Source organism: Cervus canadensis, chromosome 15, assembly GCF_019320065.1.
Source record: "Cervus canadensis isolate Bull #8, Minnesota chromosome 15, ASM1932006v1, whole genome shotgun sequence".
In the NCBI taxonomy this organism is placed as follows: domain Eukaryota; kingdom Metazoa; phylum Chordata; class Mammalia; order Artiodactyla; family Cervidae; genus Cervus; species Cervus canadensis.
In genome coordinates this window covers 16,521,925-16,538,555 of record NC_057400.1, presented here as the reverse complement: position 1 = coordinate 16,538,555, position 16,631 = coordinate 16,521,925, and the positions used below count along the sequence as shown (strand labels likewise).

The window sequence follows — 16,631 nt, the reverse complement described above, 5'->3', positions numbered from 1 at the left end:
AGCAGCTGGCTTCCTTCAGAGCATGGAGTCCAAGAGAGCAGAGCAAGGAGGAAGCAAAATGCGTCTCAGGACCTAGTGCTGGAAGTTAGACACCTTCACTTCCACCATATGCTATTTGTGGGAACCAAGTTACTAAGCCCAGCCACACTTACGGAGAGGAGAATTTTAAGCTCCATCTAGAAATGAGGATTATTTGTGGGCTAGTTTAAACTACCACACCTCCAACGCATTTGTTTCATACAGGTTATAAGTCAGAAATTTTGTTTTTGGAATGGATTTTAAATTTTCTGCTTCTAAAGAGTGCTTTGTGTACATGTGCCAGCATTTCGTTGATGGCATTCACAGAAAGTCGTAATAATTAAGACAGAAGAATGTTTCTTCCAATATCACATTTCTAAAATATGGTGTTGTGTGTTTTTTTTTTTAATTGTTCATTTCCGTCATGCATTTAAAAACAGTTCTTAGAAGCAGCTGTAGGTCACATTCAGCATCTTGCCTAATCCATATCAGTTCAGTTAGCTTGTATTTATATTCAGCATGGGTCACTATTCCTTATACAAAAGAGGTAAGTCATGGACCATTTCCTGAAACTCTTGATAGAGCTGTATAACCTGCAGTTGGAAAGAACTAACAAATATGGTAGGCTGTAGTGGACATAGTTTATTTGTGGGGAGAGGTATTTGAGGACTGTGACATAGAGAAAGACGTTGTGTAGGAAGCAGGACTTATAGACAAGGAAAGACTCTTAGATTGGTGAGCATCAGCATCTGTTTCAGGTGAAGGTATTAGTACAGTGATTAGGTGACTTTGCATTCATAGGACGAGAACCAAGATCAAGGTGAGAAACCGGATAGATATTTTTACTCTGGTCTTAGCTTTGCTTCAGCTGCCTTTGCTCTTTGGTTGGTAAACATGCCTTTGTAGTGTCCTGTGAAATTGTTTAAACTCATGTTGAAAAATACCTTGGGTTTTTATTTCAGGTAATGATGAAGTAAAACGGGGTGTCTTGCTGATGCTTTTTGGTGGTGTCCCAAAGACAACAGGGGAAGGGACCTCTCTTCGAGGGGATATAAATGTTTGCATTGTTGGTGACCCAAGTACAGCTAAGAGCCAGTTTCTCAAGTAAGTGTTTGGCTGAGATAGTACAACAAAGAAAATAATACGCATAGTTGCAGGCTTTCAAAAACTCTCTTAGGTTAAAGTACACCTTAATTCGTTAAGGAGAATGTAACAACATTTTACAGATTTTGGAATAAGTAATTACATTCCCACACAGAATTCTTTTAATCTTTGTATTAAACTCTTTGAATGTATGAATATATATATATCTCCATGGTTATAAGTCACAGCATGCATATTTTTAATTTTAATTAATATCTTAAATACTTTTCGATGTTTCTCTATTTTCACAATGGTTTTTTGTTGGCATATTATAGCTTAAAATATAATTCCCCTACCCTGATATTAGACAATTTAACAGAGTAACTTATTTTAATGATCAAATACAGTGAACATCATAATGTGTATAAGTTTTTATTTTATCATTTTCCTTTGGGTAAATTCCTAGGCATAGGATTGCTGAGGTTAAGAATACAAATGTCTTCACGGTTCTTATACAGGACACAATTTCCAGAAACAGTGTGATAAAGATGAGGCATTTTATGCTGAACTTACCAATATGAAGTTAGCAATTTCTGCTAATTTTTATTAATTTTTTTTCTGTTAATTTTTAAAAGCTATAAATACTTGCTTACTGTCAAGCTTTTAAGAAACTTAGAGGTCAAGATAATGGCAACCAGTTTTTGAGCACCTCTTGTGTTCTGGGTGCTGTGTGTGTCTGTGTATGTGTGCATGTGTATTATGTCATATCCTGCCAGCATTCAGACAGGCATATCATATTCTCTTTTTTTCCAGGGAGGCAAACAAAACTCTGAGTCTCAGTAAATTGTCTAACTCCTTAGAGCTGACAGGTGGCTCTAAGCCATGAATATTAGAATTCAGCCTTTGATTGCAAAGCATGTGCTCTTCATACTGTATCAAGCTGCCTTTCCTTTATTTGGGAAATTTTTAACTTGGCAGTGTTCTAGAACATAAAATTTTTAGCTGGAGCTTTAAAATTAAATATTATTTCCTTCAAGTATATCATGGACTGAGTTCTAGATTTGAAGATAATAGTCCTGTGTTAAATGAATTCTCTTTATTTTTCTTCATTTCTGTTGCTCCTGCCTCCCATCTCTCCATCACCACCACAAAAGATGTACTAGTGTTGCCTCTGAGCAGTATTGTATTGTACCTGATTATATTTGCTTTTTAACAATATTAAGTCTTTTGATCCATGAACATGGGTTATCTTTCCATTTATTTAGGCCATCTTTAATTTCAGTAATGCTTTGTAGTTTTCAGTGTATATGCTTGTGCTTCTTTTATTAAATTTATTCCTAAGTATTTTATTCTTTATGATGCTAATATAAGTAGAACTGTTTTCTTAGATTCATTTTTGCGTTGTTGCAAGTGTGTGGAAATACAGCTATTGGTCTTTTATCTTGCAACATGAACAAACTGATGTATTCTGTTTTAGTGGACTTATTAGTTGTGTTTTAGTGGATCTAACTTGTCTGCAAGATCATGTTAAATGCAAATAGTGATAGTTCTTTTTTCTTTCAAATATGGGTGCCTTTTTCTTTTTCTTGCCTAATTGCCCTGGCTGAATCTTTCAGTGTAATGTTGAATAGAAGTGGCAGGAATAGACCCATAAGTCTTATTCCTGTTCTTAGGGGGAAAGCATTCAGTCTTTTACTAGATAAGTATGATGTTAGCTGTGGGTTTTCATAGATACCCTTTAGCAGGTTGAGGGAAAGCCTCTTCTAATTAGTTGAGTTTTTGTCATGAGAGGGTATTAGATTTTTTCACACTTTTTGCATCTATTATACTGCTTCTTATCTTTTTTAATATGGCATATTATTGTTTCTTAGTTGTTAAGCCAACCTTACCTTTTTGGAATAAATTTCACATCTATTTTATTTTTGTTGTTGTTGTTTGTGTTTTTTGTTTGTTTTCATTTTTTTAAGTGCAAGGTCTTGTAATAGATTACTGGTGCCAAACTGTTAATTGATGTTTTTGTCATGTATGAATTTCATCTTCCTTTGACAGGAATGGATTTAGCCTATTCAGAAGACCAAAGGAGAAAAGACTTTCTATTTGGTCTATGGCATATATCTTTATTGCATTTTTTTAATGCCTTTTCCAAATGTTCTCTTAAATTCTTACTTGATGTAAATTCTTAATTGATGTAAACTGTATCAAGCTGATAATCCTGAAAAGGATGCTTTGTAATCATATATTAATGAATATGATAACCTTGAACAGGCACGTAGAGGAATTCAGTCCCAGAGCTGTCTACACCAGTGGCAAAGCGTCCAGTGCTGCTGGCTTAACGGCAGCTGTTGTGAGAGATGAAGAATCTCATGAGTTTGTCATTGAGGCTGGAGCCTTGATGCTGGCTGATAATGTAAGAACATTTTACCTGATTAGATACAAAGAAATCATAATACCCCCTACCCTATCAATAAAGACCTATAAGTTTCTGTTAAGGTGTTCTTTTTCAAGAAAAAATAAAATACTTTTAGTGAATAATTTATGGTTTTATTAATCTAGAAATTGGGATTATCATCATTAGTCAGCACTTTCTGAACTTCTGTAGACTATATTGCCTGCCCTGAGCTTGTTTGCTATGACTAGTATGTCTCAGCACTTTTTCCTTTCTAGACTGTGATACATCTGTGAGTATATCTATTGTATTTTGCATGTATTTGTCATAGATCAGTTAGATCTGTGAATGCATGTAAATTGTAGCTGTATATACTTAGAAACATTATGTTCCAACTTCATCCTTCACTTTGAGCCTAAAATCAACACTGAGGTGATCCAGAATGTTTTGACCCTGAGATTTACACATTTTGATGTTGAATAAAAGTGCAATAAGTAACTGCCTGTTTTTAGTTTTACCCTTAGTTTAAAGGGCAAACTAAAGTTTAAAATGAGTTGTAAGTTGTATGGTTCCCTTGGGGATCTTATACTGTCTTACTCTAGTAGAGGGAATTGGAATTGCTTACTTACCTTAGTTGTTTAAAGTCACTATGGTAGCAAACTTTGAGTTTCCTTGCTGTTTGACATCTGAAAGGAAGTTTCTTATACCAGGCTTATTTGATTACAGGGTGTATGTTGTATTGATGAATTTGATAAGATGGATGTGCGGGATCAGGTTGCTATTCATGAAGCTATGGAACAGCAAACCATCTCTATCACCAAAGCAGGAGTGAAGGTATGTGTGTCCACTTCTGTTCCACTCCATCATGCCTTAGCCTTGTAGACTTCCGTAGCTCAGGAGATGGTCACTTAGATAAAATGCATTAATTACTTCAACATGAAATGCTGTTAATTGAAATGGAAAACACAGCCCTGAGGATTAATCCAAATTACAGGTGTTGGGGGCATAGCTCAGGGGTAGAGCACTTGACTACAAATTACAGGTGCTGTTAAAGGTACTGTGAAAATTAATTGTTATGACACAAAGTAGAGGAAGTAATGGTGAAATTTTTAGCTCTTTCAAAATTTCCACAAAGCTTCTCTGTAGTCTTTGCTACAGTGTGCTTCCAATTGTAACAGAAATAAAATTGACAAATCATTTAAATGGAAATAATAAGTACAATATTATAATTATCATTAGAGAGAAATAAATCTTTAAAAATAAAAGTAATACATTCAAATAGTTAAGAAAAATGTAAGAGGTAAATAGAAATTAAAAAGAGAAATCTCCTCCCAGCACCAGTAGATACTCAGAAATGTCTGCTGAGTTTATGTCCCTTTTAGGAATATTTTATCATAAATAAGCATAATGCACATAAAGTTTTATTCCTTGCTCATTTAACTTTATAATTTTATTTTGATAGTTTTTCTATACCAGTATATATTAGATCCACTTTAGTTTTTTATTACTCCATGATTTTCACTTGTATATATCCCAGTTTGACTCATTAGGCTCTTATAAAAAAAGAATGATGTTCAGGTCATTTCCAGCCTTTTGTATTACAAACAACATTGTAAGCATTGTACGCCTCTTCCTATATCTGGCTGCAAGATGAACGCTTAATAAGAAATTGCTGACTTAAAGGGCATACACATCATACCAGCAACATCGTATGGGGATACCTGTTGCTATATCAGACTTTGATTTCAATGATTTAGTAGGTGAAAGATGATATCTTCTTATTTTGGTTTTTGTTAATTATGAATGAGGTTGAGGTTTGTCATATGCCATTCCAGTTGTCTTTAAACCTGTCATGATTTTTTCCTTTTGTGGTCAGGCTACTCTGAATGCCAGGACATCTATTTTGGCAGCAGCAAACCCCATCAGTGGACACTATGACAGATCAAAATCGTTGAAACAGAATATAAATTTGTCAGCTCCTATCATGTCCCGATTTGATCTCTTCTTTATACTTGTGGATGAATGTAATGAGGTAACTACACAAGCTGTCCCTCTGAGCTCCCTTTATTATTTCCAGTTTGAGTAATTGGTTGAGACAAGCCTGGAAGATGTACTCATGAAGAATTGGTGCATGTGTTGGCACTGACCTTTCATATCTCTGAGTGGCACAGGATTAGATAGGTTTATTAAGCAACTCAAAATCACTTAAATGATGGTTCTGCTTAATTGTGTTAAGGAATATCAAGTTTGTTGTTTTTGTTATTGCTTTTTAATTCGTAAAAAAAAAAAAAAAAACCACAGTTGTTAACCGTACCCTTTAAGATTTTTATTAGATTTTTGTTTTTTCATTAAGGTTGAAAAGAATTCAGATACCAACCAACTTTCCTTTTTTTCCGCAAATTATGAGTCATTTGTCTCCCTATATCTTCCTGTCAAATTACTGCATGTGTCACATTTTTTTCTAATTATGTAGCAGTTTTAAGATTGAATGTAAAACTGGATTTACTTACATTCTAACATGTTAGTATTAGAGTTGAAAGAAAGTGAAAGTCACTCAGTCGTGTCCAACTCTTTATGACCCATGGACTATACAGTCCTTGGAATTCTCTAGGCCGCAATATTGGAGTGAGTAGCCTTTCCCTTCTCTAGGGGATCTTCCCAACCCAGGAATTGAACTCAGGTCTCCTGCATTGTAGGCGGATTCTTTATCAGCTGAGCCACAAGGGAAGCCTAGTATTAGAGTTACTTAGACTTAAATGTTTAACAACATTGCACATCTCAGATGTATGCAGAACTGCAAAATGACCTTAGAAGGTAATATTGTACTGTAGTTTTAATTACTGAGCATGGAGAGACTACATTACTTTAGGCAGAATACATAACTTTTGCTTACAGTAAAGTTTTAAATTTATCTAAATAAAATTTGCCTTCCAATAATGTGAATGTCAGAGGGTTTTCATGTTTTATCTTTGGGTTTGGTTCTTTTCCTTCACAAACCTATATAAAATGTTTAACCCAGTCCCCACCCCCCATTGTTGGGCATTGACTGATTTTCATATATTTATGTCTCTACATAATTGATTAATTTTTAACTTTTTAATTGGAAATAATTTCAAACTTACAGAAAAGTTGCAGGAAATACAATAATGCATATAGTACCCATATACCCGTTATTCAATTCACATAAGTTTTTGCCCTATTTGCTTTACCATTTGCTCTGTATATCTCTACATTTTTTTCTATACCATTTGAGAGTAAATTACGTATTTTTTGTATGATTTTATTCAATGTTAGTAACAGTTTTATGATGAGTATCTTCATATATTCACAAGCGGCAGCATGATATAGTGGCTAGGAGGACGTATTCTGAAGCTAAACTCTTCAAATCCTTGCTCAGTTACTAACTGTGATGTTGGACAAGTTACTTAATTTTTTTAGGCCTCAATTTACTCATCTGTAAAATGGGATAATGTTATCTACCTAATAAGGTCTTTGTGAGGATTGTATGAATTAATGCTTCTTGACAACACTTAAGGCAATAGAGCCTGGCATTTACTGAGGGCCCTAGAACTCTTATTTCTGTCAGATTAATTAAGTCAGTTAATTTCTTCAGGAATAGTCTTACTTAGAGTAAGGCACAGCTATACATTTAAGCGTTTGATTTTGGATGAAACTGGTATTAAACTTTCCTCAGAAACTTGAACCCATTAATACATCTTATGGTGGCATATTAAAGCTTGAGATTATCATGCTATAAATAATTTCTTAATGCCTGGGATAGTCTGCAGTGGATGTTATTATAACTGATCAAAGTGATTTTCTTGTTTGGAATTAGGTTACAGATTATGCTATTGCCAGGCGAATAGTAGACTTGCATTCAAGAATTGAGGATTCCATTGATCGTGTGTATTCCCTTGATGATATCAGGAGGTATCTTCTTTTTGCAAGACAGTTTAAACCCAAGGTAACCTGCCCTTTTGTACTGTATTCAGGCATTTAAACAGATGCCTTACTTGGAAATTAACTTAACCAGATTTGAGGATTTTTTATGGTTGGTTGGTTGGCTTGATCTGGGGGTTTGTTTTGGCTTTTTTTTTTTTTTTGGATAACAGTTTATTTCTTCAGCGAGACTTGAGAAAAAGGAATGTTTTAAAAGTCTGAAATATTCCTTTTCTTCTACTTACTAGGTGCTAATAAAAAGGTTTTTATGAGTGAAGAGTCTTGAATAACCAAACAAACTAGACTATCGTTTTATTTCGATCATTATTCCTAAGAATCTTAAAACTGTGTATGCTTAAGTCAGTAGTCTACAGATGCTCTTGAATCTTCCTCTGAGGAAAAACTTGGATTCCTCTAGTTCATTGTAATGAACATAAATAACTATCTTACAGTAACTGATGTAGATCTTTGGATTAAATCTGCACTGGATTCAGGATGCTCACTTGGATGTTTAGTTTTGTTTGTTTGTTGTTATTATTTTTTAATTTATTTATTTTAATTGGAGGCTAATTACTACAATATTGTAGTGGTTTTTGTCATGCATTGACATGAATCAGTTGTGGGTGTACATGTGTCCCCCATCCTGAACCCCTCTCCCACCAACATTTAAAAAAAAGAAACTCCATAATGCATATGTTGTTTAGCATTTTCCTAAAATAGAATATAGAAAAAACTTTCATTTGATTCTTGTTGAAATGTCTACACTATTTCTGGCTTGACTTTTGGGAGTTATGCTTAGATTTTAATTATCTATCACCTTCACTTGATCATCCATAATATCAAAATTGACTCTCACTGTCCCAAGGAAAGGGTAGGATATCACTTTTGTTTGCAGAAGCGTTTGTTCTCCATGACTAACCTGGTCCCTCTATAACTTTGGCATGCTTCCTTAACACACTTAGTTCCTTGCTCTGAAAAACTGAGTATCCTGTAGTTTGCCTTACTTTGTTGTTATTATTGAACAAATGATAAGGTTTACTGAAATAGCTGCTAAGTATATCCCAAGTGGATACCTGAAATCACAGGTAGTACCACCCTATATATACTGTTTTTTCCTATAAGTTAGCACAATAAGAGAATATCTGAATTGCCAGCATCACTACTCCTGCGCTTGGGAAGCAGTATTAAGTAAAAAAGTGTTACTTGAACATAAACACTGTGTTACCCTAACAGTTGATCTGACAACTTAGTTTGCTACTAACTGACTAATAAGCAAGTGCCATATACACTGTGGATACTCTGGATAAAGGGATGATTCATATCTTGGGTGAGACATTGGACAGCTGCTAAGATTTCTTGACACTACTCAGAACAGCACACAATTTAAAACATGAATTGTTTCGGTCTGAAATTTTCTCTTCAATATTTTTAGACTACAGTGACCATAGGTAATTGAAACAATAGAATGTGGAGAAGCCACAGAGTGGGGAGGACTATTACATACATATTGAAATACTAATTCTACTGTCTTCCTATTCATAAAATTAGTGCATGAAATTCATAGTCCTCCTTCGTATTAGTTTCTTTTGAAAGGTATTTCAGTACTAATTTCTTGTCATTGGTTTCAAAGTCTTGACCCTCTCAGTTCCCCCAGAGTATCTCCATCTGGGAAGCTTTTAACCTTCATGTTTAATGTAGCTTCCATTAAGTAGAAATGCTCTGACTTCATCGATGTTCTGAAACAGATTTCTAAAGAGTCAGAGGACTTCATTGTGGAACAGTATAAACGCCTCCGCCAGAGGGATGGTTCTGGGGTAACCAAGTCTTCATGGAGGATTACAGTGCGACAGCTTGAGAGCATGATCCGTCTCTCTGAAGCAATGGCTCGGATGCACTGCTGTGATGAGGTATCAAATTCACTTTAACATAATGGGAAAGAGAAATTGATATTTGGCTTTATGTGTGTTTTTATCTTTGGTATAGAACATACTAGCATTCACTGCAGATTTATTTTTATATAACTGTTGAGTTCTCATAGGATACATGACTCCTGACCCTGGGGGCTTTCCCTTAAAGAAGGTTGCTGTCAAGCATTTATTGAATGTAGTAGTTAGATTAATGAGATAATCATGACATAGATTATAGAGTCAAATAGAGGTGAGTTCAAGATTAGTGCCATTTGTTCAAGAAAGATTTAAATCTTATGATGTTTATTTTATTTTATTTTTTTTAAACTTTACGATGTTTAATCCTTACCATTTAAACCTTACAGTATGCTAGGCTTCTGGGCATAGGATACAAATGTGATAATGTCGCCCCCAGTCACCTGAGAAGGGAATTTTCCTTCTTAGTTTTGTATAATGTGTGGATATTAAATTGTTCTTTGAGCCTGGGTTTTACAGGTACATGTCAGTGGGTATTTAGGGAGTAAATGGGGAACAGTATGGAAGGATATTCACACCCTTATCTCTGCTTCATGCAAACCAGCCCTGCTTTATATAACTTTATATTTTTAAACAGTGTAAGATTTTGTTTGAGGAAAGAATTTGGCTATTTTTCTTAAAATAGTACGATTGAGGTATAATTCACAGGAGAGACTGTACAGCTCTGGCTTTTTACATACACCGTTATGGCCACCCAGCTCAGAATATAGATTTACAACGTCTTAGGAAGTTCACCTACACCCTTCCCCATAAGTAAGCACTGTAGTGACTTCACATTTTTGTCCCATAAATTTCATTTCTCAGGTGTGTGTTTGTTTAATTTTTCAAATTCTCTGCTATAGCGCTTTAATGTTTACAAAATACTTTAACACTGTCTTACTTGTTCTTTGAGTCTTCTGACATTTAATGGACATCTTTGTAGGTTAAGAGATGAATAAAAGAGCCACTGTTTTCCATTGCTGAAAATTTGGTGGGAGAAGATATTAGTTTAATTAAATATGTGAAATATGAGAGAGATTATTATGGTAGAGTGTCATGAGCAGAGAATATAGAGATCAATGAATTCTTTCCTAAGGAAGGTGGAGGGTTTGGGGAGATGCCAACATTTGAACTGGATCACTGAAGGGCATGTGGAATTTTGATATGCATTTTTAGAGTGAAAGGAGGAAAGTTTAGCAAGAATGTAGTGGAATCTGCAGAGAAAGAATAGGTCATGGTGAAGGGGAATTCTTAAAAACTATGCTAACGTTTGTACCATTTTTTCCATTGTAATGTTTCCTAAAATGGGTGTCAGAACTGACGAGTCTTAGAGAATTTGTTAGGTTTTTCTTTCCTTTTTTTTTTTTTTTTTTTTTTTGGTTTTTTAGTAGGTAGCAAATTCACATGATATGAAAATAAATATGCATATATACCCAGAAATACATTTCCTGAATAAAATTGAGTGTTTTTGCATATATTTAAAAGCCATTTCTACTTCCTTTTATTTTATGATCATATTCTTTGTTCATTTTTACTTTATTATAAAGGCCTGCCCTAGTCTAAGATTATTAAAGAGTTCTCTCAGGATTTCCTCAAGCACTTAGATGGTTTCATTGTTTGTATTTAAATCATTCAAACATTTGGTATTTATTCTACTGTAGGAGGTAAGCTATTAATTAGTTGATTCTTTTACAGCTAGTTTCCTAGTTCCAGCACCACTTACTGAACATTCTATCTTTTCCACACTGGTTTGGTATGCTTTTATTTTGTATTAAATTCTTGTGCCTATTAAAGTCTCCTTCTGAATTCTTTTTTTCTATTCCTTTGGTCTTTCAACCTTCTTTTGCATTAGTGCCACAATATTTCACTCAGTGGGGCTTTATATTTTAAATGTACAGCTAGTTCCACCACACTGGCATTGTTCTTTTTTGGCGGTTGTGAACTTAATGATTGGTTGGCTTAGGTTTTTTGTGTTGTTGTTTTTTTTAATTACTGATATTCACTAAGAGGAAAGCATCCTAGGAACTTGTTTGAAAAACCTGGGAATTTCCCCTTCTCTGCCCCTCCTTTGCCCTCCCCGCCGTTGGCTATCTGTTTTACATATAGTAATATAAGTTTCCTTGTCACTCTTCCATGCATCTCACCCTTTCCTTCCTCCCCTGCCCTCCATCTCTATTATCTCTGTTCTCTATGCCTGTGTCTCCACTGATGCACTGCAGATAACTTTCTCAGTACCATCTTTCTAGCTTCCATATATACGCTTTAGTATAGGAGGTTTATCTTTCTCTTTCTGTATAATAGGCTCTAGGTTCATCCACCTCATTAGAACTGACTCAAATGCATTCCTTTTTATGTCTGAGTAATATTGTGTTGTATGTATGGAATACACAACTTCTTTAAAATCTGGGAACTTTTGAAGAAAGCACTAACCATTCTGTCTCTAGACTGCTGTTCTCACCTACAGATTCTGGACTTGAACTGCAGTACTTCCAGCCTCCAGCCACCTCTGCTCACTTCAGATTGGCCCCTACAATCCTCATTGGCAAGAACCAATTCCTTAATACCTATCCTGTTGCTCCTGTTTCTCCTGAAGTCAGTGCGTTTTGTATACTGACAAACTCCTTGGTTTGTCTGAAGACAAGGGGAGAATCTGTCAGCCATCAAGGACTCTGTTCAGTCCTGAAAGGGGTTTTTCCTCCAGTTGCCTGGCTTGTTCCTATACTTGTGCTGCTGAATGTATGAAGCTACGTAATTATACCACCCCCTAGATTTTCCTCTAACTGTTGAATATATTGTGTGGTAATGAAATGCATTATACCCTTAAAGCTGTCTATTCATTTATCTTTGTTTAAAAAATCTGAACATAGGGCCAACATATACTTCAGCTCAGTGTTTGATATCCAGTTTTTAGTACTTTTATACTAAAATAAAAATAGTATACCCCCTAAATTATAGATAATTGAGAGCATGTTAAATTTGTTAATAAGAAGAACTGACATCTCTATGATGATTTTTCCTATCTAAGAAAACATGATAGCAATTAGAATCTAGATTATGCCACTAAAAATTGCAGCTGTTTGAAACAGAAATAGTTATTTTTTTGCTTATGCTTCATGTTCATTTACGTTAGCCAGAGGCTTTCTTCTCCACATTGCTCAGAAATTCAGGCTGATATAAGTCTCTTTGTTGACATACACTTCATGATTATAGAAGATAGAAGAAAAGGTGAACCAAACACCGCTTCTTAACCTTCTATCTAGAAATGACATGGCACTGCCACTCAAATTTCGTTGGTCAGAGGAATTAACATGGCCATGCCTAAGTTCAAGTGGTTAAAGAAGTGCTTTCCTATCAAGGGGCTAGAATGAGGAAAGCAAACATTTGTGAACAGTTCTGATGATTCATTCATTATCTTTCTACTTAAGTCTTTTGTTGTTTCACTTAATGGCTTTTTAAAGTTTTCTTCCTGTGATTTTTGCATGTTTCTTGTTGAATTTATTTCTTGATATTTTGGTTTTTTTCTTGGTATTGAAGGCAGACTTTTTTCCATTTTATATTTTGACTGGTGGTTGCTTGTATATATCAACTATTGGTTTCTGTATGCTAGTTTTATACTATATGAAATCTTTAGTTTCTTTTTCAGTCAAGTCTATTGATTTTCCAGATTTTCATTCTTTTTTCAAATGATAAATGGTTCTAGTCTTACTGAAAAAGTAAGCTTAAATCTTTTCCCATAGTCTCTACTAATTTACTTTTGCTTATGCTATTGTAATATAATGTCTAATAATTATGAAATTGGACTTTTTTTTTCCTTGTTCTTAGTTGGCTCTGTGGCTGAAATATGTTTTTATCAATAAGAACTATACATTTATTATTCATATCTTGAATATTGCTGTCAGGAAGATGGTTTTGTTTTTTGCCCAGTGTCTTTTTAGTGTTGTATGTGTGCTTAGTCATTCAGTCGTGTCCAAGTCTGCAACCCCATGAACTATCACCCACCAGGCTCCTCTGTCCACGGGGATTCTCCAGGCAAGAATACTGGAGTGGGTCGCCATGCCCTCCTCCAGGGGATCTTTCCAACCCAGGGATCGAAACCAGGTTCCCCACATTGCAGGTGGTTTCTTTACTATCTGAGTCACCAGGAAAGCCCTTTAGTGTATATGAGTTAATCATGATTTTTTTTCTCCTGGATCTATTAAAATGAAAATAAATTTACTAATATCAAGGCTTCCTGGAATAAATCCCCCTCTTTTAATGCATTTGGCTTTTGCTTGCTGTTATTTAGAATTTTTAAACAGTACTCACAAAAAACCATGGTTGTTATTTCATTTAAATTTTTTGAAATTTTCCCCATTGTTTCTCTATCCTAGATTTTCACTTGCATTGAAATGATCTGCCCGGGAATTCCCTGGCAGTCCAGTGGTTAGGGTGCTGCTGCACCTCCACTGCAGGGGGCACAGGCTCAGCCCCTGGTCAGGCAACCGAGGTCCTGCATGCTGCATGATACCGCCATAAATAAAATGAAATAAAAATCTGCTTTTACTGATAAGAATTCTCAAGTAAAACTCTCTTGAGTCTAGTATATAAAATTTCTTGTTTAGATTTTCTCTCTCTCTTAGGTCAGTTTTGGGTGAGCTATATTTTCCTGAAAAAGTATCCATTTCTAAGAGTTTGCAGAGTTTAGTAATATCCAGTTAGAATGTGTTTTTTTGGTTGCTTGTTTCAGTACTACATTGTGATTAGACAATCTCTCATTTAGTTTCTAGGATTCTTTCTTTGTAGCCCAATGTCCATTTTTGTTTGTTTGTTTTCTTTTGGGCTGGTGGGTCTTGTTTCTCTAGTTGCAGCAAGTGGGGGCTACTCTTTGTCATGGTGCACAGGCTTCTCATTGCTGTGGCTTCTCCTGTTGCGGAACACAGGTTCCTTGCACGTGGGCTTCAGTAGTTGCAGCACGCAGTCTTGAGTAGTTGTGGCACGTGGATTTAGTTGCCCGGCAGCATGTGGAATCTTCCCAGACCAGTGATCAAACCCATGTCCCCTGCATTGGCAGGCAAATTCTTGACCACTGGACCACCAGTGAAGTCCCCAATACCAGTTTTCATAAGTGTTTCATGGGCACTTTGAAGGAAGGCCTAGTTCCTGTTTGTGTGCTTACATGTGTGCTCAGTTGTATTCAACTCTGCGACCTTGTGGATACCAGACGCCGCTGTCCATGGAATTTTCCAGGCAGGAATAACACTCAAGTGGGTTGCCATTTCCTACTCCAGGGGATCTTACATCTGTGAAAGGGGAAGTTAACTTACTATATTATATAAGCCTTCTGTTTTTTTTATGGGGTTTGTGGTCTACCATATCGTCTCTAGATTGCAAGTTTAAACTCTTATGAATACTTTTTATTTCTCTACCAGTAATACAGTTTTTTCTCTTTGTATTTATCCTTTTACCTCCTATAGTTTCTGCTTTACTAATATTGTTGTTCTCTTAAACTAATACATATCTTTTCATTTTGATGTGTACCCTCTAACTTTGTCTCATTTATGTTTTTTGGCCTGAACTCTACCTTGCTTTCTTTTTCTGATATTCCTTTGCATAACTTTTTATTATTTTTAGGCATTTCTGAGTAAGGTAAGTGTGTATACACACATACATAGCACAGAGTTAGGTTTTATTTTGTGATCCAAACAAATATTATTTTAATGTATGTTAAACCCATTTACATTTATTGGTATGAGAGAGAGGATTTTTTGTTTTTCTTTTTATAGTTGAAATGATTTTTCATTATGTGGTAACTTTGCTTTTGCTTTAATGTGCAGTTCTGAGATTCAGAAAGCTTACATTTTATTTTAGTGGTTACTTTTGTTACTATAATTTTATATTATACCCTCCATTCCCTATTGGTTCCCTACCAGGAAGAGTGTTAAAACTAGCATATATCATCTTCCTTTTTCTTCCCTTCCCTCTCAACAGCATGATTTTAGTAAATAATATTTTACAGCTTTCCTTTGCACAGTCAAATGTAGTTATCCATCACTTGATTTCTCATCTTTTGACTTTTGTTACGGGTGGGAGGCAATCAGCAAATTCACTTTGGGTCTCCCTCTACCCCTCTGTCTTCAGGTCATACCATATACATTGTATTCTGTCACTCTTAATTCCCACGCTTGTTTTTTTTAAGTCATAGTTTTTTAGATAAATATGTGTGTAGCTCATTGAAGATAAATTTGTTATGATTTCCTAATTTATCTCTTGGCTGATTGAAATTTGGTCCTTTTTCAAGGGTTTGGTGAAAGAGATGAGTTCATGGGAATAATTTTCCCTGAGTGTTATGTGCAACAGGGTTATTTGTAGTCTTTACCCGAATGATAGATTGGCTTGATCTACAACTATGGCCCATAGTTTCTTTTCCTATGAATTTTTCTACTGTATCCTGACATTAATTGTTCTTTTGGGGAAATCTGAGGCCAGCCCTTGGTTATTATTTCTCCCCCATAAGTAACTGGATATTTTTCTCTTCCTATACTATTCCTTATTTTTATAGACCAGTAAGTTTTTGTTTTTTTTTTTTTGACTGCTAGATGTAAGATTTTTTTTTTTTAATTTTTTTTTTTCCAATTATTTTTATTAGTTGGAGGCTAATTACTTTGCAACATTGCAGTGGGTTTTGTCATACATTGACATGAATCAGCCATGGAGTTACATGTATTCCCCATCCCGATCCCCTCTCCCACCTCCCTCTCTACCCGATTCCCCTGGGTCCTCCCAGTGCACCTGGCCCGAACACCTGTCTCATGCATCCCACCTGGGCCGTTGGTCTGTTTCACCATAGATAATATACATGCTGTTCTCTCGAAACATCCCACCCTCACCTTCTCCCACAGAGTCCAAAAGTCTGTTCTGTACATCTGTGTCTCTTTTTCTGTTTTGCATATAGGGTTATCATTACCATCTTTCTAAATTCCATATATATGTGTTAGTATGCTGTAATGATCTTTATCTTTCTGGCTTACTTCACTCTGTATAATGGGCTCCGGTTTCATCCATCTCATTAGGACTGATTCAAATGAATTCTTTTTAATGGCTGAGTAATATTCCATGGTGTATATGTACCACAGCTTCCTTATCCACTCGTCTGCTGATGGGCATCTAGGTTGCTTCCATGTCCTGGCTATTATAAACAGTGCTGCGATGAACATTGGGGTGCACATGTCTCTTTCAGATCTGGTTTCCTCGGTGTGTATGCCCAGAAGTGGGATTGCTGGGTCATATGGCAGTTCTATTTCCAT

The 16,631-nt window shown here is 35.5% G+C and overlaps 1 protein-coding gene across 1 annotated transcript in view; it reads left to right on the top strand.

The window, feature by feature from the left end:
- Positions 1-16,631, top strand: part of MCM6 (minichromosome maintenance complex component 6) — a 31,701-nt gene that overhangs the window by 11,886 nt on the left and 3,184 nt on the right. The window contains exons 9-15 of the mRNA XM_043488383.1: positions 981-1,122; positions 3,367-3,508; positions 4,214-4,321; positions 5,364-5,519; positions 7,323-7,451; positions 9,172-9,333; positions 14,959-14,973. Coding sequence (XP_043344318.1) covers positions 981-1,122; positions 3,367-3,508; positions 4,214-4,321; positions 5,364-5,519; positions 7,323-7,451; positions 9,172-9,333; positions 14,959-14,973 — 854 coding nt within the window. The remainder of the gene's footprint in view (positions 1-980; positions 1,123-3,366; positions 3,509-4,213; positions 4,322-5,363; positions 5,520-7,322; positions 7,452-9,171; positions 9,334-14,958; positions 14,974-16,631) is intronic.